Genomic DNA, 26,267 nt, shown 5'->3' with positions numbered 1-26,267 from the left:
TGGTCGTTGTAATTCGGTAGCTGCTGTCAGGCATCTGTGAGACTGACAGTTTCCCCAACCGCCACACTCCTTTGGGTCATCATACCTATGGATGCCCCCCTTTAGGTGGATGGGGGGCACCCGCCCTGTCCCCCCCCCTTGCACGCCATTGGTGTGAGTACTTTTGCCATGGCTGATGCAGACCCCTTTTTTCCATCCAAGCAAATTCCTCAAGAGCCTGGGAAAGAAGCTGTGACATCAGTAAACATGTTTCCGTGTGAATGTCCACGCAAACCTCACACTGTGGAACTTTTCCCCTGCTGCGTTTACGGTTACTGCATAAGCGGCAACAAAGCAGCACTTTTGCAGCTTGCTCAGATGTGTTTTTCAGTGCTTAAGAGAATATCCGAAAGACCCGGGATAAAAAAAAGTAGACAGACAATAAGGTCTATTTTTAGCCGTAATGAGGCCACTGGTGACCTTCGCTGGAATGTCACAAAAGGGACAAAGTGTTCCACCAGAATCCATCGCTCGCCAGTCTACTTTTGAACTCAAGTGATAAATGTTTCTGTACTGTCATGTTTTTAAGCAAACCTGTAAGTTGAAAAACATATGTATATATATTTTTTTAATTCATTGCTTTGGGTTTTTTTTTCTTAGTATTCTGATCAAATTTTATTTTTGACAATTTCTCCCTTAGGAATGTGAAGTTTCTGATTTATATTTCTGGTTCTGTTTTAGAAGTAAGTTTTACTAGTTTCTGTCGTCATGGAGATCCCCCATTGTAACAAGGTCAGTCCAGGTTTATTTTTTTCCATACTTGGGAGCTTAAGTTGACATTGGGTCTGGCTGGGTGTTGAGGGGGGGATGGGGTGAGAAGAGCACAGTTCCCATGCCCTGGTCCCCCCTCACCACACACACACACCCCCCTTGGGACTTTTTAACGGCAGATGTGACGTCTGGGGCTTCCCGTCCCGTCCGGTGTTGTCGTCTGGCTGCCATCCGTACTGTCTACAGAGAGAGAAACACGTCCATCCCGTCACACTGAAATTATGCACCGCGATAACTCGGCACTGATTTGCCTACAGTTGTAAGTGACAAGCCAATCAGACAGGCTCTTTCATCTCTTGAGAGTTGATGCCGTCACAATCCCAAATTCGAATGATCGGGTCTTGGTGGAGAATGAATAAAACGTAATAACTAAGCCATTCATGTTTTAACTTCTATTTGATAGGTTTCGGTACAAATTTGCTAAAGGTTGAAACCCTGACCTTGGCTTGAAACCCTAATTTGAAACCCTGACTAAGTCTTAAAATTCTCATTTTAAACCCTGCCTAGGATTGCAAACGCAACCTGGGTTTGAAAGTCTTAACTTTTAAATACGAGTAAAAAAAAGATGTTTTCACTGGACTGGGTTTGTGTTTTGGGCGGAAAAATGATGGAGACTATCAGAGCCATGATAAAAGAGGTTGGAAATAAGGCCAAGCTTAAGGCGCCCGTCGAGCAGATAGGGCGGAAAAGAAAGTAAGGCTCCCGCAGATCCAGCCTCAGTCGGGAGGCCTTTATCTGGCTAATGCATTGTCTTACTTGGAAAAACCTCAGGCTCGGAAGGGAAGATCCGGATTGGATCCTCCCTCCTGCCAGTAGATTAGGACTGAGTGAGCGGTCTCCCATCAGCCACGTTGCTCTTTGATGGCCGCCAGCGGCTGTCGACACCCCGGAGGACGTGACCGTGAACAAGGCCACCGATCCGGGTCTGACGAGAGGCTCTTTCCGATCTCCCTAATGATTTGTAAATAAACAGCAGTGGCTCGCTCTGTCTGGAAATGGTTGCGGGGGTGCTCGAGTACTCGCACTAGTCTGGACTGAAGTAGAAGCAGGCTACAGATATTTGAGTAAAAAAAAAAAATGATGGTAACCCCAATCCTGTCTCAAAGCTTTCATTTGAAATGCTAACTCCTGTTGAAAATGTATCTCAGTCTGGAAATCCTACTTTCAAACCATAACCCCATCTTGAAACTCTCATTTAAAACATTTTTAACTTGAACAAATGTGAGAATAAAAACTACTAACACAATAAACTCTTGTTACTTACTGGAGCCTATCGTACCAAAATGTCCACACTGTCTTCTCTGTCCTCTCCTGTCATGAGAAGATATTTCGAAAAGATCCCTTTGAGGTTAGAAGGCCAGTCAAAGAGTTCTCAAATTAAACTAGTGCCATCAATTTTAATCTGCGTGTGCCACTTGAGAGCCATCATCTTCTCCCTCATTAATTAAGCATATGTCTTCTATTTGAGATTGAGCAGGAGTGCACACAAAAGCACAATTTGCACCCAATCTGAAAGTGTAATGAGAGCGCATGGAAGAAGAAGAAAAAAAAGACGAAATGACAAAGACGAGTCAAGACAAAGGCGAACGGAGGGATGAACAAGGAGGCCTCCCTCTGAATGCAGATGATTGTGTAACGAGGGATTAAGTGCTGGATTAGGGGTCTTTATGAAGATGTTTCTGATCCTCATTAAGGACCTCGTCTCATATCGGGGCATCGATTTCCCCCCAGCATCCGCATCCTCTGGAGGAGGAAAGATAAAGAAAAAGCGAGGAGGAGGAGAAGATGTGTTTCTAATAATACGCTCTTCCGAGACTAACATGACTTTCGTATTTCGAACATTTATTTTTGCTTCGTCTCATAATAGCAACTGAGCTAAGTAACTTCACTTATTACATGCTTGATAAGTCACATTCTTCTATTAGAAAACAGTGTTTGGGTTTCGATCTAGGTTTTCAAGACAGGTTTGGCCTATCAAATTAGGGTGTGCAATCATGGTTAGGGTTTAAAGACAAAGTCAACGTTCTAAACTTAATTTCTTGTCTAACCCTCCCCAGGAAAACTGTTGTAAACCAATTATGAAAATGTAGGGAGTTGCCTGTAATTCTGCCACCGACCATGCGAGGGCAGTGCGACGCCTCGTTGATCACGTTGCCATCTTCCTCTTGGCAACGAAGTAGTTGTTGTCAAACGTTGCTAAGGAAGTCGCCTGGCTACTTGTTACGTGTACTTTACACACTCGGGGTGATAATACGATAGTTAACCGGGCAATACCTGTCTGGTTTCCTATGTTAATGACGGATTAACGATAGCAAGAATGTATTTATTGCTCTTGAGGAGGTGAATAGTTTGTTTTTTCGGCGTATGCCGAGTTAGTTTAGCGAGGACCGTGTTAGCCTAGCCGCACTGCTAACCGGCCACAGATAGTTTCGAGAGAATGAAACAGGCTGACATTTTAAAAATCAGACAAGGATGACGGAGAACGGAGACAGTGTAAGGCCGGGCAACCGCAGCCCGGCGACGGTCGCCAGTGACGGTCGAACGCCCAAGGCCCCCTCGGCGGACCGCAAAATGCGCAAGGAGTTCAACAACGTCCTCAAACTGCAGCAGGCTGCGCGGAACGCGGCGGGAGATAGCCCGTACCAGCCTCGGCCGCCCTCGCTGCCCAGCAAGTGGAAAGGCAAGATGCCGGAGGAGAGCGTCCGCGCCCGGAGGCTGCGATCCAGCCAGGAGAGCCTGAGCGACCCAGTGGGCTCGTCCACGGACTCGCTCAAGGAAGTAGCTTCCCCTACAAGCGAGGCCATAGTAACATCTCCCGGGTTGTTTCGCGAAAGAGGCAGCAGTCTATCCGATTGCGAGCGCAGCTCGACCGCCGTGCCGCGGAGCGACCCCTCGGAGCTTCGGCTGCGGTCCTCCAGGGTGCGCCTGTCGCCGGTGCAGCCCAGCTCGGCGCCGCTGCCCGCCCTGGGGCACAACTTCGTTTCGGCCGCTCTGAGGGCCGCTAATAAGATTGACAAGGACTGCTCGGATTACGCCTCCAGGAAGAGTGCCCAGAGGCTGCTGCTACTGCACAGGAACCTGAGCGAGGGCGACGCCGGTTCGGATAGCCTGTCTGTCAACTCCATGAGGTCCACCAGCAGCGTGTTGAGCCCCATTAAACCCCAGGAAGTCAGAAACAGGTACGACGCCTGGACCAATGCTGGTAGGCACAATTAAGTTGATGGTTGAAGTATCACTGCGTGAAGTTACGTTAAGTAGGGCTGGAGAGAACTGGTCATTCTCATTTTGTTGGGTTAGGCAGCTGCACACGGTTGGTGGGAACTATACCAACATATCGCCTAGCTTTGTTTTCAGGGTCAAGTACCCGACACCATCATTCAAATTGCCTGTCCTTGCATTAGAACATTACGAGTGAGAACAAAGAAATGAAGACAATGCGGTGTCATTTAGGAGCTTTCTGGAAGGAGGAGGGCTTGGCAGCGGTGCCCTGCTGGGGGTGGAGGAGCTTCAGCGCTACTTCCCTGATCGGAGGCTCGGAGTCTACGTGGTCACATGGAACATGCAGGGAGAGAAGGTATGGCGCAGATTTTTGACAACGATACCACTGTTGCGAGCATCACAGGATTTCAGTGTGGGTGTGCCTTTGGTTGTGTGTCTGCCTCTTGTCAACGAATGTGTCTGTGTGTGTACACTTGGTGTGCCTTTTTGTGTGTTTGTTGCACCCCAGGGCCTTCCTTCCAACCTTGACGACCTCCTCCTTCCAACCGACTCAGAATATGCACAAGACTTTTACATTATCGGAGTGCAGGAAGGATGTCCTGACAGGTACTCGGCTCCCTACTATTAAGTCGCTCTGTGCATTACACAAATTTGTGTATGCGCGTGTGTGTGTGTGTAGGCGGGAGTGGGAGACACGCCTCCAGGAGTCTCTGGGTCCACACTACGTCATGCTGTACGCGGCGTCTCACGGCGTTCTGTACCTCAGCGCCTTCATCCGCAGAGACCTGATCTGGTTCTGCTCCGAGGTGGAACACGCTACCGTCACCACCAGGATCATCTCGCAGATCAAGACCAAAGGGGCCGTGGCTGTGGCTTTCACCTTCTTTGGCACGTCCTTCCTCTTCATCACATCACACTTCACCTGTAAGCATCAAATGAAGATTTTGTCACATGGTATTCTCACGCATTGTAAAAAAACAAAACAAAAAAACAAAACAAAAAAACATGCATGTTGCATGAAAGGCTCTAAATTGTAGGGATGAATTCTTGTTTGTCGTGCCCTGCGATCAATCTAAGGTGTCTTGCATCTCACCTAAAGCCAGCTGGGATAGACTCCAGTGAGCATAAGCGGTATAGAAAATGGATGGATTATGCTGACACGTCACAAAATGTCTTCCAGCTGGAGATGCCAAGGTGTATGAGAGGATTTTGGACTACAACAAGATCGTGGAGGCATTGGCGCTTCCCAAGGGACTCCCCGATACCAACCCTTACAGATCAACGTCATGTAAGGAAGGGGTTCTTTCTTAATTTGGGTGTCTGAAAAAAATGCAATTTAATAATGCTGTCATTAGAAATAAAGTGGCCTCTTAAAAGTCCTGATATGATTGTAATCACTAAATTGACTTCTTTGCAGTTAATGTTACGTGCATCACGTCAGCATGATCTTTTAAAGACTTGGTCCATCTTTCAAAATTAATCATAATTTTTCCATTTTGAATACAGCAATTTTCCATTTACATTAATTGGTCGTGAATATGCATAGTCAACTTTTGTCCACTAGGGGTTGCTGCAACACAACACTTTGAAGGAAAAGGCCCAGGCTAATTTAAAGAAAAGTCTTTTTTTTTTTTCTTTTTCTAACCTCAGTGTTGTGCTCCTGTCTCTGTATCACGTAGCTGACGTCACCACGAGGTTCGACCAGGTCTTCTGGTTCGGAGACTTCAATTTCCGTCTGGGTCATGAGCGGGCCAGCGTAGAGAGTATTATCAAGAGAACGTCTGGGGACGACATGGACGCCCTGATGGAGCACGACCAGCTATCCAAGGAGATGAAAGACGGTAGATTTTCATTGAATTCTTAAGGTAGTTAGCTAGGTATGCAGTTATCGAAATAGGCAGGTTGATGGAGAAGTAGGTGGGAAGACAGACCTATGCAGACTTTCCTTTTTTTTTTTTTTTTTTAAGATTTGTTGCCACTGGATGATATTGAATGCAGATGTGTTTTCAGGTTCAATCTTCAAAGGCTTCCAGGAGGCCAACATCCACTTCCCACCTACGTACAAGTTCGACATTGGCAGCGACGTGTACGACAGCAGCGCCAAACAGAGGACGCCGTCGTACACCGTAAGAAGCACCACTGCTGTCAACGCCAACAATAGAAAGAAAAACAAGAAGTATGTGTTCCTCACCAGGACAGGATCTTGTTCCGGACCAGGTACGCAGACGACATCCACGTGCTCAAATACGCCAGCTGCTCCAGCATAAAGACCTCGGACCACCGGCCCGTCATCGGCATCTACCACGTCAAACTAAAGGCGGGCCGAGACACGTGAGTACCATGATGACTCCGATTAGCGTAGAAGTAATTAGATGGATAGAAAGAGGCACCCAAATGTGGCAACAAGTAGGTATGCACAATTCACAACTGAACCTATCCCATTACCAACTCCAGATTTGGTAACCTACTTGTGTGTTGTGCAGGATTCCGTTGGGAGCGGGCCAGTTTGACCGCAGCCTGTATTTGGAGGGCATCAAGAGGAGGATCAGCAGGGAGCTGAAGATGAGGGAGACCATGAAGAACCAAAGCAGCGTGTGTGTCATTTCGTGAAACACCCTCAAAACCACAGACTGGACCTCAGCGCCATCTACTGGTCAGAACGAGGAGCACTCGAGGGCAGGAACCTCGACACGCCCGTAATCCAAAGTCAGTATTAACGGAATGCCTTGGGACATTTGTGGAACAACTAGCACATTACTAAAGACGGTTTTAGATGCTACTGCAAAGAACAGAGATTTCTTTTGTTTGTTTACCCCCATGAGCAGCTGCTATATTCGCTTGCATCTTTTCATTCCAAGGATTTTTTGTGTGTGGTCCTAACCAGATGCCTTACACCAGGGGTTCTCAAAATGATTTGATAAATGATGCCAAGTGCATACCTTTGTGGAGTTAGCCTAAAACCCAAACCCTTGCCTGTATAATATTACTTGTATTACCACAACTTCATAATTTCTATGAAAAAAGTGCCTGGATGAATCTCCTCAGGATTTTTTTTTCTACAGAAGCACCACAATAAACTTTTTTTTTTTTTTTTTTTTTTTAAATAATGGGGAAAGGCTTGCTTTTATTTAACAGTTGCCGTCCACGTTTCAGCACGTTTTCCACCATGCCAGTTCAGTACTTATGTAGATTATGCACAATGCCAGGGGGTGCTTTATACTCGTTAGAAAACTGCGTAGCCCCAATTTAGATTCTCCTGCTTTAAAAAAAAATCATTTAACATTTTAAAAACAAGAGCTTTACAAGAACCTATTCTGATCTTACCGTTGCCGTGCGGTCTTTTTTTTTTTTTTTTAAATATTCTTTGACCAACCTCCACATGAAGCACAGAGAAAGAATAAATACCATCTTGTATTACAGATTACTTACTTGCTGGAGGTATTAGTCCGCACGCGGAGAGTTCAGCGCGAGTGTCCATTTTGTTTATTTACACGATTTTTGGTTTTATCGAAAGAGGCGGTAAGTGCGTGGCAGACGTCCGTCTTTGCTGGACAGGGCAGCCTGGATGTGCTCGTAGGAAGGCAGCTCCATCAAGTCCCCCAGAGCCGCCACGGCCGGCTTGCTGCGGAGCATCTTGGCCGTCACCCGTTTGATGTCGTCCGCCTTCACCTCGCCTGCGATGCCAGCAAAAATATTTGGTTATTTCTAAGATATTTTTGTAAAATGTATTTTCCTCTTTTAGGGATGCATGTAGGGTGTTTTTCATATACGTTATATATATCAATTTTTTTATTTTGTATTTTAGGAGACAAAAAAGTTGAGATTTCTTGTTGAGAATTCTTTTAAATTAAATCTGTTTGTTTTTTCTTATATTTTAAAAAATCTATTGTGTGTGCATGTGTAAATGCTTCTCTAAATATATTGGTTTATTTTTTATAATTTCTGCAATTTTTTCATTTGCGTGGAACGTGACCGTTTTTGGTAGATTTTCTTTTCTTGTATGGACTTGTTTGACATTTGTACTCACTTATGAGGGCGCAGAGCTCATGGGGCAGCTTCCTTTTGCCTGTGGAGAGCACCTGGCGGCCGACGTCCTCGAAGATGACAGGCCTGGCCTCCAGGTTCATCATTAGCATGGACTTGAGTTGTGTCTTGGCCCGTTCCAACTCCATCTGCAACCAACCCCCCAAATACAACAACGTTAATTAAAAAACAATGACAACACACGAGTCCAAGCACACCAACCTCTCCTGCCGTTGCTGTCATCTGAATGAACTCCCGTGTTATAATCTCCACCATTTCGCGAACCTGCGAGTGCAAGTCGAAGTGAGGAGTATGAACAGAACGGGTTCCATTTGTGACATTGTCGGTAATGACCTGTCGGGGGTCTGCGCTTGCGTGGATGCACAGCAGGCCGCTGTCCTCGTAGCTGTGGTGGTACGACGTGGCATTGTACATCCAGTGATGCCTTCGAGAAACGCATGACAACCACAACACAAAATTCAAACAAAATTAATACCAACATAGACTTAAGATGGACTTCTCCCATGCGAGGAGGTCACAGTTCATTTATGGTGGTCACACAAGACAGTGATTATGAAGCAACGAATGAAAACAAAAAAAAACAATTTTACAAACTACAAGCAAACAAATTTATACACGTGCACACTACACAGAAATTATAAAATTCATGTCTAAATGAATGAAAGTTTATGTTACCTGTTGAGGACATTGAGGTAGAGGCGTGTGAACATGCCTTTGCCGGGTCCGCCTGCCGAGAACGAGCCGCCACCGCCCATCATCATGTTGAGCACCGCCAACGGGATGAAGTCATCCTCCTGGACAGAGACACACCCAGATGAACTAACCCACACACAAACCTCTGCAATCCCAAGCTACAAATACAACAAAAATAATAATTTGGCACCAGGAAGGAGCAGGTCTCCAGTCCGATCATGATGTGCGTGAGTTCTGGTATCGGCGTCGGTCCAAGGCTCACGTCCGACATGTCCTTTTCAATCTGAAAGATTCAGTCATTTAATTCCCACGCTTATCCCTTAAACCATGGCCCATCTGAGAAAGCCCAGCGGGAGTCACCTTGACAATGCCCCCCGTGTACTGGGCCACAGAGCGGTCGACAAGGTCCGGCACGGCGTCGCCCCACACGGGCCGGACATCAAGCAGGTAGCGGCGGGCGCAATCCAACAGCCGCTCATGCTCCACACCCACGCCGGCCAGGACCATGCGCTCGGGCCGGTAGTAGCCCGAAAGGTATCCGTGCAGCACCGCCTTGTCGATTTTGTCCACGTTGTCCGGCGGGCAGAAGCGGGGAAGTCCCACCGTGTTGCCTCGGTATGCCGCCTACGACCACACGCACGCGTTTCAGAACAATGCATTCACAAATAAGCTTGTTGCGTGGAGTGTTTTTTTCATACTTATTTCATACTTTAAATGCTGGAATGATACTTTGAATCATAAAACAACAACAAAAAAACGGAAAAAAATAACCATACAAAGACTGGATAAACTCAAAAATATGAACTCAAAATATAGACACTAAAATAAAATAAATAAAACAAACAGGCAGAAAATTAAAAACTAACAAAAATCTCAAACAAAATAAAAGTAGCTACACGCAAAAACCTCAATGACATGCATTCTAGAAGGAGCTGCACAGACTTGACAGTTCCGTTATGAACGAACGGTGGACTCACGGTGTGAATCATCTCGGTGAGTAAGGGCTCAGGGTCCGGCCGCATGTTCAGGTCCTCGAGCTCAAAGCGAATCGCCATCCTGGTCATCTCCATCTCCTCGTCTGGACGCAAACAATGCGCGGTCGGAAATGGCTCCTTTCAATTGCCTGAGATCTTTCGAGGCGGTGGACTCACCCAGCAGGCGGGGCTGCAGGACGGCGTCGGCCAGGAGGCTCACTACCGTGTCCAAACCCTTCACCTCGGCAGACACCGCATACATGGTGGTATCCCTGTCACACAACATCAACATTAGTAGCACACCGGCAAACAGATCAGCCACAAGATACATGAACAAACAAAAATCAGACATCAAAAATTAAAGTCATTGGTGACGATACCTGGATGTTTGGCAGTCGCAAATCCCTCCGTGTTTCTCCAGCGTGAGCAGAATCTCATCTTTGCTGCCATACTGAGCTGTGGACTACAAAGACCGCACTTAGTAAACTTTCACTCGTGTGTTAGAAAACTGTGATAGTGCCACAAAATTTGAACAGAAACAATTAAATGACCGCAGTTACGATACATTTGGTTTTCAATGTTATGTTTGTATTCATCAACAAAAAAGTACTTACAGAAAAAGCAAGCTTTTCCAAAAAGTGAGCTATTCCACTGGGGTACTTTGCTTCATGTCTGGATCCAGAGTTGACTAATACTAAAAATTACAGAAAATATTGTTTGCCATGTTGAAATGAGTACAACTGGAAACAGGTGGTTAGCAATTGAGAGTGGCGACTTAATAATAATAATAATAAATTATATTTATAACGCACTTTACATTCGGGGGAATCTCAAAGTGCTACATGGCAGATAAAAAACAAGAAAACAAAACAAGGACAAGTTTAAAACAACTGGACGACAACCAAGATATGAGAGAAATTACGGAAATGCTAAGGTAAAGAGGTGAGTCTTACTTCCAACGGTGCAGAATTGTCCAAATTTGTTCTGCGAGGCAACCTTGAGGCCATTTTCTAACGTAGTGATCCTAGTTTCATATTTTTCCTGGCCGTCCACGGACGCAAAGACGGGCTTGGGAATGCCGGGAAGTGGCGTACATAGCGAGAGGTTTGGGTAGCTACCACCGCTGCTGTATTTCCTGTACGCCGCTATGCCAAACCTGTAAGATACGAAATGAGGACTTCAATGACATGACATAGCAGGAACTCGTCGTCATTCCACTGTCAAATTTCACTCATTTCGCCAAAGAGAAAGTGACAGCCGGTAATTAGCATCAAGCTAACTCATTAAGCTCACGCCGCACGACCGTGGAAGTTACAAGCACGCAAATCAGACGACAACATAACTGTTAGATAAATCGTGCTGCGTCACGGGTCTATCTGTAATGCGACGACGTTCATTTGGTGTTTATGCTTGTTTCAACAATCGTTCGTTACCGTTGAACACGACTCCAGGTTCGACAACGGGACATGTGAGCCGCCATCTTGACTTTACCGGTAAAACGGAACTGAACGCTGACCCGAAAAAGGTTCAGTAAAATACTTCCGGTATGACGCCGTTCCAAAAATTATTAAATTATATATCTTTTCATCAACATACACACATTTTATACTGTTCAATAACAATAGTAAATAAATAAATTAATTAATTATTATTAATAATAATAACTTCTGGTTTTAGCAGAATCTTTTTTTTTTTTTTTAAACACGTTTCCACTTGATTGGCGGGTGGGCAGTCCAGTAAGACAGCTATTTGTATAAAAACCATTAAAAACTCAATTTTACCAGGTATGTCCATTTTGATTCAAACCCAAACTAAACAATTGATTATAGCTTAAAGCCAGCAGCTCCACATTACAGCATCAATTCTGACCCCATTAACATAACAAATGGCCTGACTAACTTCAGCACTTTACCTCAGTAACATTATTGATCAGAAACAAAATTGACAGCGTTAAAGTTGCTGTTACCATGCAGGTTGTTTCATTTGGAACATGTGTACCAATAAGATCTAATACAAAATCAGCATAAAAAAAAAGTACAATTCAAAAGCTGATAATGCATGTTTACTGTTACTGTTGCCGTTTGCAGTGCTTCCTAATATTGTAGATGAATATGGTATGGGCGCTGCCGCAGCTCCTTTGGCTGCGCTGAGATTGTTTGATGTTGTTCTCAGCCCGAGCGAGCGTGTGACATTCTACCTTTGTCTGCTTTTAATTAAAATCAGCGCTGGGCCAGCATTGATTATAAATGGCTGCATTTGTACTTTCAATTTCCATACTATTATGCTGAGCACGCTAGCGGCCATTTCCATTTGCAAGGCAGTGGGAGACAAGTGTGACAAGGGAAACACACTTCTTCAGTTTTTTTTTCTACATTTGACATCTTCAGCCGGCTATAAAATTGATAAAGCTCATGTAGACACAAATAGATGCAAGTCCAATTGAATCAAATAAGTGTGTGTCCCTTGTGCTAGGTGCCAATGTAAGGGCCATTTACCCTCATCAAGCCTCCATCATTAACCCACATTTAATAGGGAAGCTGTGCAAAGTGCACTTCGACCAATGAGTGTCAGTATGGATCGCAATCTGCGCATTGATTGACAACTGGGGATAAAAGCTTGCTAAACTGGGTAGGTAGCTAAATAAGTGGTGAAATAATTTGGTAGGTAAGCTGGTTAGGTGGGTAAGTAGGTTAGTAGAAAGGTAGTGTGGTGTCAAGAAATGTACATATTATAGATGTACGTATTCTTTAGCCATTCTCTAATGAAATTAAAAGCTGTAGCTGATTATTGTAATCTTCTCTGCAAGAATTCTGCCAGACACAACCTAGTTGGACTAAACTTTTATGTATAATAAAGTTGACAGCTGATATTAATACAGATCAATTTATTATTTGTTTGTTAAAAAATACATTGGATTTGATTTGATAAATTGTACCAATTTTTTAACTTGCATTTTGGGTTCCACATCTTTTTTCGGCATGTCGAGGTGCATAAAAGAGCTTACAAAGGAGAGGTTCTTTTTTGTGTGCTTCAGCATTACAGCTGTTTGCTTTGAACGAACACTCGTACGAGTGTGTATGTGTGTATGCGTGTGTGTGCGCGCGCACACGTGTGTGTGTGTGGCAGCTGTTTATCGGCGCCCTCTCGATGAGCGAGTGCATCAAGAGGACACAGGGTTTGCACATCGAAGGTCTACACAGCAGCTCTGCGAAGACCACACATGCAAAGACTTCTTCGGTACTTGGTGAGTATTCAACTATTACCGTCTGTGCGAGTTGAGTACTGCATGTATTATTGATACCAGGCAATGGGGGATGCTGCAGTCAATCCACTTGGTTAATTGTTTACACGGAGGATTTCCAATGAGCAAGTAGAGATGTTATTGAGATGCTAAGTGTAAATGACGTGTTGTGACCTTTGTGAGTCATACAAATGGACACCCACGCAACACGAAAAGCTAGCAGCCTCGAGAAGACAACAATGCCGTCTTGTCTTGAGAGTCAACCACTGTTGTGAGGGCCCCAAATCTTGTGCTGTCTTGCGAGCCTTATATGTATTTACTCACTCGGCCAGCAATCTTTACATGCTATGTCCTTCCTTCCTTCCTTCCTTCCTTCCTTCCTTCCTTCCTTCCTTCCTTCCTTCCTTCCTTCCTTCCTTCCTTCCTTCCTTCCTTCCTTCCTTCTGTCCGTCCACCCACCTAGCAGTGCCTTCATCCATTCATCCATCTCTACCAGGCTCACACCTCCACCCTAACCCAGTCATCTTCAAATGCAGCCCCCCTGAGCTAGATCAAAACTGTGCCTTCTTCAGTGTCATGCTAATGGAGCATTACATAAGGCAAAAATGTGCTCGTCGGGCATGCACGCCATCCCTTACATGGACGAGGTGAGCTCGCCATGAAAGCCGATATAGGATCAGACGCCAGCCAAAGAGAAGAGGTTGATGTTGCCGGTACAAAGCTCGGCAAACTCGTTTCATGTCATTCCCATTGAGGGCGCCGTGCAAAATGCGCTCGATAAAGTGGCTGGCCCCATTCACCCACCAAAGGGGACGAATGGGGAAAGCGAGGAGGGGGCTCGAGGAGCACAAAAAGAATATGTGAATGTGGTAGTAATTTTGCAGTTAATATTGAGGAATCTCATCACCACATCATGCGAGCAAACCTATTGGAGATCTAGAAAGCGTTCACAGAGACCTTTAATATGATATATTAGTCGATAAGATTTGCTGGGTGTTGATTTTTGACTTCATGACAGTACCTGCTTGTCAACGAGGGACACAATGGCTGAAACTGTGTGGCGGTTTCTTGACGGTGGACTTCTTCAGTAGGATGTGCGTCTGCCCTCCACAGATGATTCCCGGCCTCTGTTTAGTCGTCCTGTCCAGTCTGACGGTCTCGTCCCGGCCGGGTGAGTCCGGCTCTAAATGCACGATAGATGTGCATAGATGTTTTTATTTTTCTAGGCTCAGCTTGAAGCATGTCTTAATTGGTCGGAGAAGTATCTTAATCTTTTTTTGCGATTTGACCAAATATACCTTTTGCACGAACGTGACAAGATGGTGTTTGGTCAGGTTTGGAGGAGGTGTTCTTTGGTCCAAGGGATCAGACGGTCAAAGAAGGAGAGGAGGCCTCCTTCCGCTGCGTGTCTGGCGAAAGCTCGTCACCCGCCGCCATCCTGTGGATCAAAGATGGCAGCGTTCTCACCACAGGGAGGCAAAGCCAGGTGCTGCACGTGAAAGCAGAAAGTTGATAAGTTAGCTGGAAACTCATTGATTGTGCTTTTTCTCCATCTGGCTCAGGGAGAATACGGAGGCGGGCGTCAGAGGAAGACGTCAGGAACGCTTCGTCTGGTCAACGTGAGCGCTGAAGACGGCGGCGTGTACGTGTGCCAGACCGTCAACCCTTCGCTCAACATCAGCCGGAGGAGCAAGCCAGCCAAGCTCACCGTGCTCGGTACTCAAACTACTTTCACATTTTGCTCCTTCCTGCTTTGTAATGTCAAACCCTAACCCTGGCTTGGAACCTTGATTTGAAATCCTGAATTGAAACTAGTTTTTCATTTGGTCATTTCCTTGTCTAGCCGCCCCTTTGGTGACCTTGCGGCCCCCCGCCTTAACGGTAGCCTTGGGGGGCCGAGCGTCCCTGCATTGCGAGGCGTCGGGCGAGCCCCCGCCATCCATCAGCTGGCTGAAGAGAGGCCACTCCAAGCAGACGGGGGCCAAGATGACCTTGGGGTGAGTCGCTGTTGTTGTCATCGCTAAGCGGCGTTCGAATAAAGATTTGAACGGGGTTTTTCTCCCAGAGCGAGGAAAGCCACGCTCCGCATCGAGTCTGCTCGCAGCTACGACGAAGGCACGTACGTGTGTGATGCCTCCAACGCGCTCGGTCGCAGTCAAGCCACGGTCACGCTTGCCGTCGCGGGTACGAGCTCGTATTCTGCCTAGCAACGAAACATATCCAAGCGAGTTTTAGTTCTAGATTTCACTTGAACGTCTTCGAACCGTGCCAGGATTTGAAACCTTACCTCTTTCAGGCTCCTCATCCTGGTCTTCAAGTGTGTCTCCACAACTGCGGTCCACGAGTGTCCCTCCGGGCGAGTCTTTGGTGACTCAGGTGCAACCTCCCGTGCTGCCGCTGCCCTCGTACCCCAACTTCCAGCAGCCCGAACCCCAAACGGACGCTCGGCCCACCACGCAAGTTGCCACACGCACTCCTCACATCAGAGCAACCAAATCTTCTCCAGTCCAGCTCGAAAACTCCCTGCAAAGGCCTTCCATCCGGATCCTCGGGCCTACTCCGGAACCTGCTGAGGTCAGGGGGCTCGATGATTCCGTTGGACGAAATGGGAGCCGGCGGGATCAAGCGGGGGCGGCGGACGAGGAGCAGAGGAACACGTCGCAGTCGGCTGTGACCGGCAACGACCCTCCGTAGGTGCACACAATGTTGGGAATTAGTTTGCATCATCTGCTTACCTTCTTATTTGCCTTCTCAGCTCCAGGGTGACTCCGCAGTCGCCTTCGTGGTTGCCCGTCCTGGAGAAACACGACGTGCCCATTGTGGTGGGTGTGGGCGTGTCACTGGCCTTCATCTTCGTCACCGTGGCCTTCTACTCTGTGGTGCAGAAGAATGAGCCGGTGCCCACTGGACGTGCAGGTTGGTTAAGTAAAGTCAAAAATTCCAGTTCTAGTACCTTTTTTTGTGCCAGGAAAAAGTAGGCTTACCAGGTTCACGCAGGAGAGTGTCGTCCAGAAAATAAGAAAAAAAAGCCCACATTTGAATGCCTGCCAACTGTGGCTACTTGTACTTTGAAAATAATAATAAAATCTAAATAAATAAATAATACATTTTAAAAATAATAAATGAACAAATAAAAAGCCTGTATTTAAATGCGTAAGGGTAGTGGGGGTGCCCATGAAACATAATTGTGGTGTGTCCTCCAACAAATAAGAAAAGAAGGCCATATTTGAAGGTCTTCGATGTGTGGACATGATGGACGGCGTATCACCGTAGCTGGATCTAAATGATCGTACAAGAATGTCAAAAGAAGACCACATTTGAAGGCATTCCATGTGTGGTCGTGAAGGAAAGTATAAAAGCCTATTTGAAGATAATTAGCGAAAACAGAAAACCATATTAAAAGGACTTAACCGCCTGGCTATGAAGGAGAGAAGCGCTTTCAAAATATCCGACCCAATTGTCAACGGAAGGATGCATTTAACTGGTGACCATGACGAACAGCTCTGGCATGTTCTTGTGAAATATGTTAGAAAAGAAGGCTGCATTTTAAAAACGTGCCGTATTGGAACGAGAAAAACCTGAAAGCATCAAGGCAACACGCCTTGCAAGTTCCTGATTGTCAGCATTTGCATTCAGGGCTGGCTGGCCATTGACAGCCAACATGGTGGCGTTGCGGTCTCACGCAATGATGCTAGTCCTTCTGGCGTTGTGCAGCTGCTTCGCCTTCCTGCATGTTCACAGTGAGCTAATGGACCCCCAGATCATCTGCGAAAGTTGCCTACTTGCAGCCCGAGAGATCGAGAAAACGTTAAAAGCTGTCGTGGCTCGAAAGCGGCGGGCGGTTCTGATTGAACTGATGGTTGACAACGAGGTGTGCAACAGGCTGCCTCCCAGCGAGGGTTTCCTCAAAGACAACCTGGCCGCCGCCTGCGTGCAACTCTTCGATTCCTACTCCGAGGACTTCTACTTAACGTTGATGAGTCGCCCACCAAAATTGTTGGAAAGTATCTTTTGCTACCAGAAGTCTTCGGCATGTGAAAGTGTGGAAGAAGAGGACGAGGATGAAGAAGGAGAGTCTAATAACATGGAAGATGTTCCCATTGCTCAGCATTCCCAGACTGCACCAAAAGATGAGTTTTGAGACAGTGTCATCAGTAGACAAATGTGCACATAGAAAAAAAAGAAAAAAATGAGCAAGGAAGACTGAATTTGAAGGTTTTGGTTGGGTGGCTGGGATAGTAGAAGTTTATACTTGATAAAAAAAAAAAAAAAACTGCAACAAAAGAAGACCATGTTTGAAGGCATTCTGGGAGTGAAGGCCTTCCAAAGATGACCATGAAGAATGATGGTAGTGTGTCTTTAAAGGTTGGCCGAGGTGGAATTCTTAGTCCTGCTATGACGGACAGAAGCGGTTAAGTATCCTGAAAAAAAAACATCAAAAGAAGCCTGCATTTGAAGGCGTTCCAATAGTGGCTATAAATGAAGCGTGCTTGTAAAATCAGCGGCGCGTAAGGGTTAACATCAGCGAGCAGCAATTAAGGAACCAGAAAAACCTGACAAATCTGTCGTCAACGTTAGCCGTCGCTTCTCTGCCTTGGCACTCCGAGCTGCTCCTTGTCAGCCTTCATGCTCGCTTTGCGCTCCTGCGCCGTGACGATGCTCCTTCTGGCGCTGTGTAGCTGCTTGGTCTTTCTGAGCGTTGACGCCGAAGACATCAACCCCGAGACCTACTGCCACACTTGCCTCCTGGTGGCCAAAGAATTCAACAAAGCAATGCAAGCGCCCTCGGCCCGAAGACGGAGGTTCGAGATCGACGACCTCATCATCGACGTTGACGTGTGCAACAGGTTGCAAATCAGCAAGAATTTCACCAAAGCGCAGCTGACGGCCGCTTGCGAGAAACTCTTCGATAGCCACTACGATGACATCTACGCCGCTTTCGTGTATTTCAAGAGGAGCAGAGTGGATTTCCTCCTTTGCTACGAGACGTCCGACGCGTGCGTGGGGGTGAGAGAACCGGAAAAGGACAAAGGAGCGGATGATTTGCGGAGCGTCGGAGCCAAGCTTAAAAAAAAGCAAGGTCTGCCTGTGCAAAAGCCCTTCAATCAAAAATCTACGTTAAAGAAAGACGAGTTGTGAAGACGGGAGAATGTTTGTTGGATCATGTGTACATTAAAATGTGTTGTCGCAACTTATTTGATGGGAGTATTCATTCTTTTCCATTGTGGATATGAAGGATAGTAGCAGTGCATCCTTAATGTACAAAAAGGCCTTGTGTCGTTAACTCTGCCAAATTTTAATGATAAAAAAATAAAATTGGCAAGTAGTATGTAATTATGAGGCTAAGAATTGTAAAGAAAATATGCTGTGGGCGTGTCCACTGATTTCATTGCTCAACTCTCACAAAAAAAAATCCCTTGGGTGGCTGGAAAAAATCCCACCATTGGCTGCAACGACGATGCGCTCTAAAGCGACCATGCCAGCACATAAACCGGTTCCACAGGCTCACAAAAAACAATAAGGTGCTTTGAACAGGTCACACCAGCTGCCAAGTCTGAATTTCCTTTTCTGCTGTTTTCCGCTTTCATTTTCAGTAGGCACTGGCTGTTTTTCTCGCATTTTTTTCCATAGGTACCCATAGAATGCCTTCAAATGTGGCTGTTTTTTATCGTTTACTTTTTAAGGTAACATGGTGACTATTTTAAATTGTAACACCTTTAAATGCAAGCTTCTTTTGGCATTCATTCCAGAACACACCATTACAGTCATTAATGACTAGGTATGGAGGGCCTTTAAATACATCCTTCTTTTATTCTTTACGAGAGAACAAACCACTCATTTCTATATATGGAAGGCCTTCAAATGTGGCTTTTCATTGTGATTTATTTAAGAAAAAAATTTTTTAAATATATATAAAACACCAGTTTTAAATGCTCACTCTTGGAAAGTCTTCAAATTTATTTTGTTTCTTTTTTATGGCAATGATAGACCCAAAGGCCTTCAAATGCGGCCTTTTTTCTAGTTTACCCACAGCTAATATTCTTCCCAGTCACACATACTAAAAGGCCTTCAGGTGCGACCTTCTTTTCTCCACTAATATGCCCCCATATACAAGAAGGCAGCATGTGAAGGCTTACCTGTAGCATTAGGAGTTCCTTCAAATGCAACCTCCCCCGGTCAATTTATACCGTTCCTGTTCTCTTCAACAGCCCAGAGGAACCTGGGAGTCCCCATGCGTCACGCGGAGCGACACCCTGCGGGACAACCGTATGAGAACCGGTGTGTAGAAAAATATTGACTGCGTGGAAAAATATTGAAACGTGACCTCACATTGGGCATGGCGAGAGCAGGGCCTTTGAAGACGACGAGTGCTTGGTGGTGATGGAACACAATGCCAACTCGTCAGACACCAGAGCTAGACCTCCAGGCCTCAGTCTGGTCACGGTCCAGATGGAGCCCACGTGCGAGGCCGCCCGCTCGGTCACTGTGGAGACCTACCCCGAGCCTGTCGTGGACACCCAGGTATTACAATTATAAACAAAGAACTGTGACATACTCATTAAAAAATATTTTCGCTCTACTGTTCCTTCCTTATGATGAACTTTGCTCCCCTGTCGTAGATTGACCACGGTGAGGAGGAGGAGACCGACGGCGAGGAGAAGGCCAGCAGTCCCCACAGTGCTCCCAGTTTGCAGTTGACTGAAGAGGAGTGGCCCAGCATGGCGGCGGACAACCAGAGCCTGTGCCAGGACACCCTGCCTCCCCCGTCATCCTTCCCCACCCCTTCCCCGCCCGATACGGGCCTGCGATCCTCACTCACCCTGCGGGGGGCTGAGGCTCTGGCGGCCCCCCTCCACCACAGCCTCAGCGTGTCGCACGGGGGCGCCCCCTTGATGATCTCGCACCACGTCTCGGTGGGACACGCCACAGTGTCGGTGGACGTTCATTTTTACCCAACGGCCGCCACTGTGGTGGGGGCAGGCGCAAGCGCCGCCACTTCTACGTTGGATAACAAGCAGGAGAACGATAAGGGCAGACTCCATCAGAGCAAATGATTTCATTCTACAGTAAAGCCAGGACACTTAAAGCAGCAGTTCTCAAACTTTTTGGGTTATTCATTTAATCCCCAAAACTTGGGTCAAATGAATAAGACACAAAACAACCCGATTTTTGTTGTTGTTGTTAGCAATTAGTTAAATGTCTGGTACCCACTTATGTATTTTTTGAGTGGCATGACAAATTACACAAACCAAAGACATTGGTGTGTGTGTGTTTCTCTTTTAAGTGTCGACCGGGTTGGAAAACCATCCGAAAAAAATTAAAGCGGTCATTAAATGGCCAATCAGATTACTGATATTTTAAAAAATGGATGGATAGAGCTTTTTATAGCATTACGAAAGAACGCTGAAAATTGGATTTCTTTTCGTCAATGTATGTGTTACCATATGCTGATTTATAATTTCTGATGTATATTACTTTGGCATCACTGTTTGTTTCATTTCAGTGTCACATACAGAGCTGACTGACTGTTAATTCTTTTTTAAAAGACCAAAGGGGGGGCTACAACTGTGCTAGTGTAAAATGTGACGTACACGATGTTGCTTTAATTTTGGTCAGTGAGTGTATATTCGGAGCTATGATGGAAAGACGTGAAATGCAATATTGCTCTGCTTTGAATTTATTCCAGGACATATTGTATTTGGAGAAAACAAAAAATAAAGATTAAACATCAGACTTGAGTTGTGTTGCTCTATTTAAGATTGACATGCTTCATAAAAAATTGCTAGTAGTTGCTAGAATGGAAAATGTTTTTTTTGTCAATATAATTTTGTCAATAAAAAAAAAAAATTGTAGGGAAGAGCAACTAACTAAATTTTACTGAATCTCTTAGGGATTTTATCTCCTACTTAGATGAGTTAAAGCTCCTTATCTTTCTTGATCTTGGTCTCCTCCTGATGGAGGGGAACTCGGAAGCTAACGTAGGGACACCACTTGGTGTTGAGACACACCAATTTCTCCAGCGTGGACGCTTTGACTAAATCGAAGCCGACCTTCCCTCCGAAGGTGCTCGGCTTCCAATACTCGGGTGAGCACAAGGGGTTGCCCAGCAAGCCCTTCAAGGAGAAAGGGGCGCCCATCTCGACCATGCTTTCCCCAAAAATGGAGCCAGGACGCGGCTTCTCCAGGAGAATACCCGGGTAGAATTCCAGTGCGTCGATGTGGCCATAGTACTCCAACAAAGCCACCGCCATGTCCTCATCATCTACAGTTAGCAAAACATATCGGAATTCTTTTTTTTTAGCTTGGCTTAAGACAAGAAATAGCTTGGATGAAGCTTCTACTTATTGTGCAGTGAGTGAGATCCTCATTATCCATGCATATTTGCTAACAACAGCTGGCATTTTCCTCTTCTGCGTACCTGTAAATTCTCTGAATGAGGTGTAAGGCCTCAAATTGAACTTCTTCCTGTATTCATTGAAGGGCTGCATACGTGTCTCTCTGGATTCTCGGATAACCATTTCGGACACTCCGAGCACCACTTCGTGAGAGTTTCGACCTCCGCATACCTGAAAGAAGAATTACCACGTGATGTTATGAAAGTTGGCCAGCACCAGGTAAGCTTTCATCACTTGATCCTCTCCTACCTGTCCCGCCGGTTGCCGCGAAAAGGCCTCCACAAGCTTCTCCACGCCGTAATGCAAAAGCAGCGAGGTGTTGAAGGAGAAACGCGAGTGCGGAATGTCATCGCCGTCCACATGGAAGCTGTCCGGCATCAGCGGGTGCCAGTGGTACAGGTGGCAGAACTCCAGGGCGATACGGTTGCTGTATTGGAAGCGCTGGCCGAAGAGCAACGAGGGATCGAACTTGAATTTGAACAGGTAGCCGCTCAGGTGTTGCACGTACTCTTCTGTGATAATCTTGATGATCTCACCTGCAGAGATGAGGAGAAAAAATGGATTACGCCCCCCCCCAAAAAAAAACCACACTCCCATCTAGTTCCAGTAAGTACCACGTTACCGATGACAATGAGCCTGGCGGTCTGGAAGAGCTGCTCGTCATCCCAGCTGGGATGCTCTGACTTGAGGACATCACACACTCGGTTGTGCTCCCTCAACCACAAGGTGGCGTACAAGGTCAGGCCAGGCAGCATTCCAAACAGCTCATGACCGACGGCCAGTCTCTGCTCGGGGGGGAAGCCAGTCGGGTACACCATGTGAACGGGGGCCTCGGACACGCTTGGAGGGTACACCTCACCGTTCACTAGCTGGGGACACACCAAATAAAAGAAAACAACTTTTGTGGGACCAACATATGAACCTACCATATAACTTGCCGTTTAGGGATGATCACCTTAATCGCAGCAACCTGTGGCAGCTAGTCATAGCTTTGCATAAAAAAAGCCCAAAAACTGTGAAACACCACGTATTTTCAATCATAATATCAAATATGACATCGTTTGTGTAATAGAGCAGTTCCCAAAAATCAACTATTGGTCCCTTTTAATTGTGTTGCCAATTATAAAAAGCAAAAAGCTGCACCGGTCAGGTGTTGATGCTAAGCCAACTGCTAATAGCAAATTTTGGCAAAAAAAATTTTTTTTACCTGATATTTCAGCTTTCCGTCTTTATGAAGACGGAGTTGCAACTGCCGCGTGAGCGTGTTGCCGTAGATGTTGCTTGCATCCACCTGCAAGCAAACAAATCAAATTGTGACTTTCCCCTCTACAAATGCCGAGTTGACGCTAAAGTGACTTCTTGAATTTAATCTTGTTGTCTTTGATTCAAAGTATGCTCTGACAACTCACCCCATGCCCCAGACCTTTGGTGAAGCCTCCCCGTACATTCCGGTCCGTGCGGAAGAACTGGTGGGTGAAATGCTGAGCCATGAAAGCAAACATCATGTTGGTTCCCGCCGGATCCGCCCGAAATATCTGCCGTCTGAAAAAACGCTCAGCCAACGCTTTTGGATCGGGCAGATCGGGCTTGCCTGTGGCCGATGAAAAAAGATCTCAATGTTTTGGGTTATCCGAAGAATTGCAAGTCTTACCCTTGGTTCCCATGGGTAGAGGACAGTCGTCTGGGATCGGAGGCAGGATGCGGGTGTAATAGGAGGTGTTTTGATAGGACTCCCAGCTGAGGTAGCCATACTTGGTGTTGTAAGTCGGGGGGCTGGGAATCAGCTCACTGCGCACTTTGGGAGGACAAGGCACACCATAGACACAAAACCACCAACAAGTCCGGTTGCGTTGTGGCTCACCAGTCAGCATGACTCTCATGAAGGTGTCCCGAAGGAACGAGTTGTTCACCAAGTCCCAGAGCCACTGGAAATGTGTCAGGAGGTAGTGGGTCAACTCTGGGCTAGGTTTGAGCATCAACCCCAACCAGGTCTGGAACTCCGCTGGACGGCAAGAGGAAAACAAACACAAAATTGTTTTTTTCCTTCCAAGTAAATGTTGCGTCAATCAATTTCCGTCCGTCGTTTCTGCCAGCTCTTGGCCTACCGAGCCTTCTTCTTCTGGGTTAACCAATCAGCTCCTGTATTTCCTTTTTTGTGTCGCAATCAAAAAGCTGCTCTTTAGTGTTTTAGCATCGTCTGCCTTCGTGTTTCAGCCAGCTGTCTCATTCTTGAGTTATTCTGCGATAATATTTCAATTGGACTCACGATGGGTACAGTTTTTCCCGTAGAAGCCCGTCCGGGTGCAGTCGCACTCATAGCTCTCCGTGCCAAATCGTACACAAACTCCTGAGTTGTGACAAGGGTAGTAACAACAAGGATTGACTGCAAAAAAATAATAAATAAATTTAAGTACAGAAACAAAGTATTCATGTTTTATTATTTCCCCCGACTGGCTATCATATCGTGCTAAGCTAATGGATGCGGCTTGATGTAAGCGCAGGAAGTCTGCAACTTTCTGATCATGTCTCCAACCAGCTTCCAGTTTTGACTTCTTGAAGTTTCTGACAGATAATGACACGCTGCGGCTGTATGTCTTCCTGTTGGCGTTGAACAACCAGCTAAAGATAAACACATGAGCGCCTGCCTGCAAGGAGAAGGCGTGCTAATGAACGCACTCAAGTGATTGGTGCATTGAGACATAGCATAAATAAAGTTAATCATGTTTTTTCCTTCAAATTTGCTTGAATATTTGTTTTTGCTTTACCAACTTAGTTCATTTAATTTGGACTGAAGGCTTATAGAGTAGTTACAGCAGAAATACTAGAATTAAGAAGTATTACAATAAGTAAAATACTACTAGTATTTATAAAAATAATTGCACTGTAATTAAATTAACAAAATTCAAATTGAAACGGGGAAATAAATTATTTGCAAAATGATTTTTTTAAAATATTTACATTATACAGGAAATAGAGTTCTCTTATAAAACATCCTAAACTTAATTCAAATATTTTTAGAGCTTTTTTAAAAAAAACACACTAATAAAACAAAATGCTGTACGTAAATAAAATTCCTTTAAAAACATAAACAATGAAACTTAAAACAAAGTTAGAAACAATAAAACAAACACTAAACTACAGATATAAATAAGAAAATAATAATTATAAGCATTATTAAATAATTTCATTTTGTTCAAGTCTTGCACACTTGTAAATACTGCTTTTGTCTCCTGCACTGTTCACATACTTTATCACTGCTGCACTTTGTACTTTATAATTATCTTATTCCATATTTTTTATATAGAATGTCACTTTTTTTTTTAACCAGCCGAAATACCTCTACATTGCTGAAAGCCGTATGCAACGAAATTTCGTTTTTGTACACACCTAGTGTTGACAAAATGACAATAAAGTTCTGTCTAAGTCTAAGTCTAAGTCTTACCAGCACCGTTTGAGCACTCCAGCAGCACCAAGATAATCAACAGCCATATGGACAGCTTGCTTGACTCTAAATAGGTTGACATTTTTGTTTTGCAGGAAAGATATTAAACCAGGATTGATGCTTTATTGTTGGAATGGGAGTGGGTCGGGAGGGAGACAACACTACTTCCTAAAAGAATCCTAACCCCGCCCCCTCCTACTTCTTAACTTTCCTATTTCCTTATTATGCTTTTCTTCACTTTGTGGTTTGTTCCATCACCACGTCTCCTTCTCCTCCATCCTACTGCTGCTTGTCTCATGAGTTTAATTGAAATATTGATATATTTTTCCCGCTCCACTTGTTTTTTTAAAGGGAGAACCTCTCACCTCTTTGGCTGCCTTCCCTGTTGACGTAGCAGAAGTTGTGCGTGAATGCAGCTTTAATGACACACCATAAAAAAAAAAGTGTGACAATCAGGCTCTTTTCATACGCCACAATTGTCTGCCGTCAATGGCCCAATCTGCATTTGCATCCTCTTCGCTTTTGCACATTTAAGTGTGCGTTCATTGATGAAATGAGCTATTAACATGTAGCAACCCCGACCCCCCACCTGCCTTGATTGGCACATGAAATTGACACTCTCCTTTCAATCCATCACTAATTGCACACGTATTTTTCTCTTTTAATCGATCATATTTTTGCGTCTAATTGCGTCAAATTGTCCTCTGCAGGGTTTAAATTTACCGGTGACATTTTTTTTTTTTTTACAGTTTTAGGAGGAGGTGGAAATATAATGTACAAAGTGAGCTGTGCAGTCGGTGCATTATTACTTGGAAGTGGGCCGCTTCTGAGAGACAAAACATGGTGAGTTCCTTTGCTTTTTGTATATGCATAATAATTCAAAGCCATGACAGAATTCATCTTTAGAGCAATAGAGAATCCTTGTGAAGTTTTGTGTCAAGGTTAAATGTGAAGCCTACAAAAATTTTGTTCATTGAAGAACATGCTTAAATGTATTTAGCAAAAGCCAAAAGTTGTTTTTGGTTGTTATATTTTCTATCTGGTGCTATGGTGCCCTTTTAAAATCCCTTCATTGTATTGATATAACTATTGATATTATTTAGGCAAGAACTATTTTTACTGATTTATTTTGTAGTAGAATATTCATTAAGTAATTTATACTATATATATGTCATGTTTTTAAACGATCTTTAAATAAATTTTAGACATATTGTACATGCAATTTATAAATTATTAGTATATTGTTGTTTAAACTGTAATTGATTGTGTTTTTATACCAATAATAATGTTTATAAAATACATTTAGCAATATATGGTATGTTTTTACTATAACCTTTATTTTTATACATTGTGAAAATTACTGATGTCTACATTTTATCAACTACAAATTTAAGCAAATATTGTACATTTCATATCAATCTATCTATCAATCTATAACAAATTGAATT

General features: G+C 44.9%; 4 protein-coding genes across 5 annotated transcripts; 2 read left to right on the top strand and 2 right to left on the bottom strand.

Moving 5' to 3' along the window:
* Positions 1-2,992: 2,992 nt before the first annotated feature.
* On the top strand, positions 2,993-7,301 carry inpp5e (inositol polyphosphate-5-phosphatase E). Its single transcript, XM_037260005.1, has 9 exons — positions 2,993-3,989; positions 4,261-4,384; positions 4,538-4,635; positions 4,709-4,953; positions 5,210-5,317; positions 5,709-5,870; positions 6,040-6,155; positions 6,224-6,360; positions 6,513-7,301. Exons 1-9 carry the CDS (start codon positions 3,283-3,285, stop codon positions 6,637-6,639), a joined length of 1,824 nt encoding a protein of 607 aa, XP_037115900.1. The 5' UTR covers positions 2,993-3,282; the 3' UTR covers positions 6,640-7,301.
* Positions 7,302-7,344: 43 nt separating this feature from the next.
* On the bottom strand, positions 7,345-11,261 carry pmpca (peptidase, mitochondrial processing subunit alpha). Its single transcript, XM_037260008.1, has 13 exons — positions 11,174-11,261; positions 10,694-10,896; positions 10,355-10,434; positions 10,121-10,203; positions 9,918-10,012; positions 9,744-9,844; positions 9,127-9,390; positions 8,957-9,049; positions 8,749-8,867; positions 8,407-8,497; positions 8,275-8,337; positions 8,057-8,201; positions 7,345-7,703 (listed from the first exon to the last, which is right to left on the bottom strand). The coding sequence occupies exons 1-13, from the start codon at positions 11,218-11,220 to the stop codon at positions 7,534-7,536; spliced, it is 1,554 nt and encodes a 517-aa protein (XP_037115903.1). The 5' UTR covers positions 11,221-11,261; the 3' UTR covers positions 7,345-7,533.
* A 3,020-nt stretch (positions 11,262-14,281) lies between these two features.
* On the top strand, positions 14,282-20,713 carry LOC119127835. Of its 2 annotated transcripts, XM_037260009.1 has the most exons (9): positions 14,282-14,467; positions 14,544-14,697; positions 14,825-14,978; positions 15,047-15,165; positions 15,278-15,671; positions 15,737-15,897; positions 19,191-19,260; positions 19,332-19,503; positions 19,602-20,713. In XM_037260009.1, the coding sequence occupies exons 3-9, from the start codon at positions 14,968-14,970 to the stop codon at positions 20,034-20,036; spliced, it is 1,362 nt and encodes a 453-aa protein (XP_037115904.1). In that variant the 5' UTR covers positions 14,282-14,467; positions 14,544-14,697; positions 14,825-14,967; the 3' UTR covers positions 20,037-20,713. The 2 variants fall into 2 exon arrangements, with proteins under 2 accessions (XP_037115904.1, XP_037115905.1); XM_037260010.1 differs by having other exon boundaries at positions 14,544-14,978.
* Positions 20,518-24,967, bottom strand: ptgs1 (prostaglandin-endoperoxide synthase 1). Its single transcript, XM_037260006.1, has 10 exons — positions 24,820-24,967; positions 23,644-23,760; positions 23,239-23,379; positions 23,029-23,172; positions 22,787-22,968; positions 22,585-22,668; positions 22,000-22,246; positions 21,627-21,913; positions 21,401-21,548; positions 20,518-21,244 (listed from the first exon to the last, which is right to left on the bottom strand). The coding sequence occupies exons 1-10, from the start codon at positions 24,899-24,901 to the stop codon at positions 20,898-20,900; spliced, it is 1,779 nt and encodes a 592-aa protein (XP_037115901.1). The 5' UTR covers positions 24,902-24,967; the 3' UTR covers positions 20,518-20,897.
* Between the last annotated feature and the right edge of the window lie 1,300 nt (positions 24,968-26,267).

Source organism: Syngnathus acus, chromosome 9, assembly GCF_901709675.1.
Source record: "Syngnathus acus chromosome 9, fSynAcu1.2, whole genome shotgun sequence".
In the NCBI taxonomy this organism is placed as follows: domain Eukaryota; kingdom Metazoa; phylum Chordata; class Actinopteri; order Syngnathiformes; family Syngnathidae; genus Syngnathus; species Syngnathus acus.
This window is presented reverse-complemented; position numbering and strand designations above follow the sequence as displayed.

Bases quoted from the DNA above. Each gene is read 5' to 3' on its own strand.
- ptgs1 (XM_037260006.1), bottom strand. From the start codon at position 24,901: ATGTCAACCTATTTAGAGTCAAGCAAGCTGTCCATATGGCTGTTGATT. The intron at 23,761-24,819 runs GTAAGACTTAGA...ATTTTTTTGCAG, and splicing joins GGAGTGCTCAAACGGTGCTG to TCAATCCTTGTTGTTACTAC. The intron at 22,969-23,028 runs GTAAGACTTGCA...CATCGGCCACAG, and splicing joins TCTACCCATGGGAACCAAGG to GCAAGCCCGATCTGCCCGAT.
- inpp5e (XM_037260005.1), top strand. From the start codon at position 3,283: ATGACGGAGAACGGAGACAGTGTAAGGCCGGGCAACCGCAGCCCGGCG. The intron at 4,636-4,708 runs GTACTCGGCTCC...GTGTGTGTGTAG, and splicing joins CAGGAAGGATGTCCTGACAG to GCGGGAGTGGGAGACACGCC. The intron at 4,954-5,209 runs GTAAGCATCAAA...AATGTCTTCCAG, and splicing joins CATCACATCACACTTCACCT to CTGGAGATGCCAAGGTGTAT.
- LOC119127835 (XM_037260009.1), top strand. The intron at 15,166-15,277 runs GTACGAGCTCGT...TACCTCTTTCAG, and splicing joins GGTCACGCTTGCCGTCGCGG to GCTCCTCATCCTGGTCTTCA. The intron at 15,672-15,736 runs GTAGGTGCACAC...TTGCCTTCTCAG, and splicing joins GTGACCGGCAACGACCCTCC to CTCCAGGGTGACTCCGCAGT.
- pmpca (XM_037260008.1), bottom strand. From the start codon at position 11,220: ATGGCGGCTCACATGTCCCGTTGTCGAACCTGGAGTCGTGTTCAACG. The intron at 10,897-11,173 runs GTAACGAACGAT...CGTATCTTACAG, and splicing joins ACCTGGAGTCGTGTTCAACG to GTTTGGCATAGCGGCGTACA. The intron at 10,435-10,693 runs GTAAGACTCACC...TGTAATTTTTAG, and splicing joins ACAATTCTGCACCGTTGGAA to TATTAGTCAACTCTGGATCC.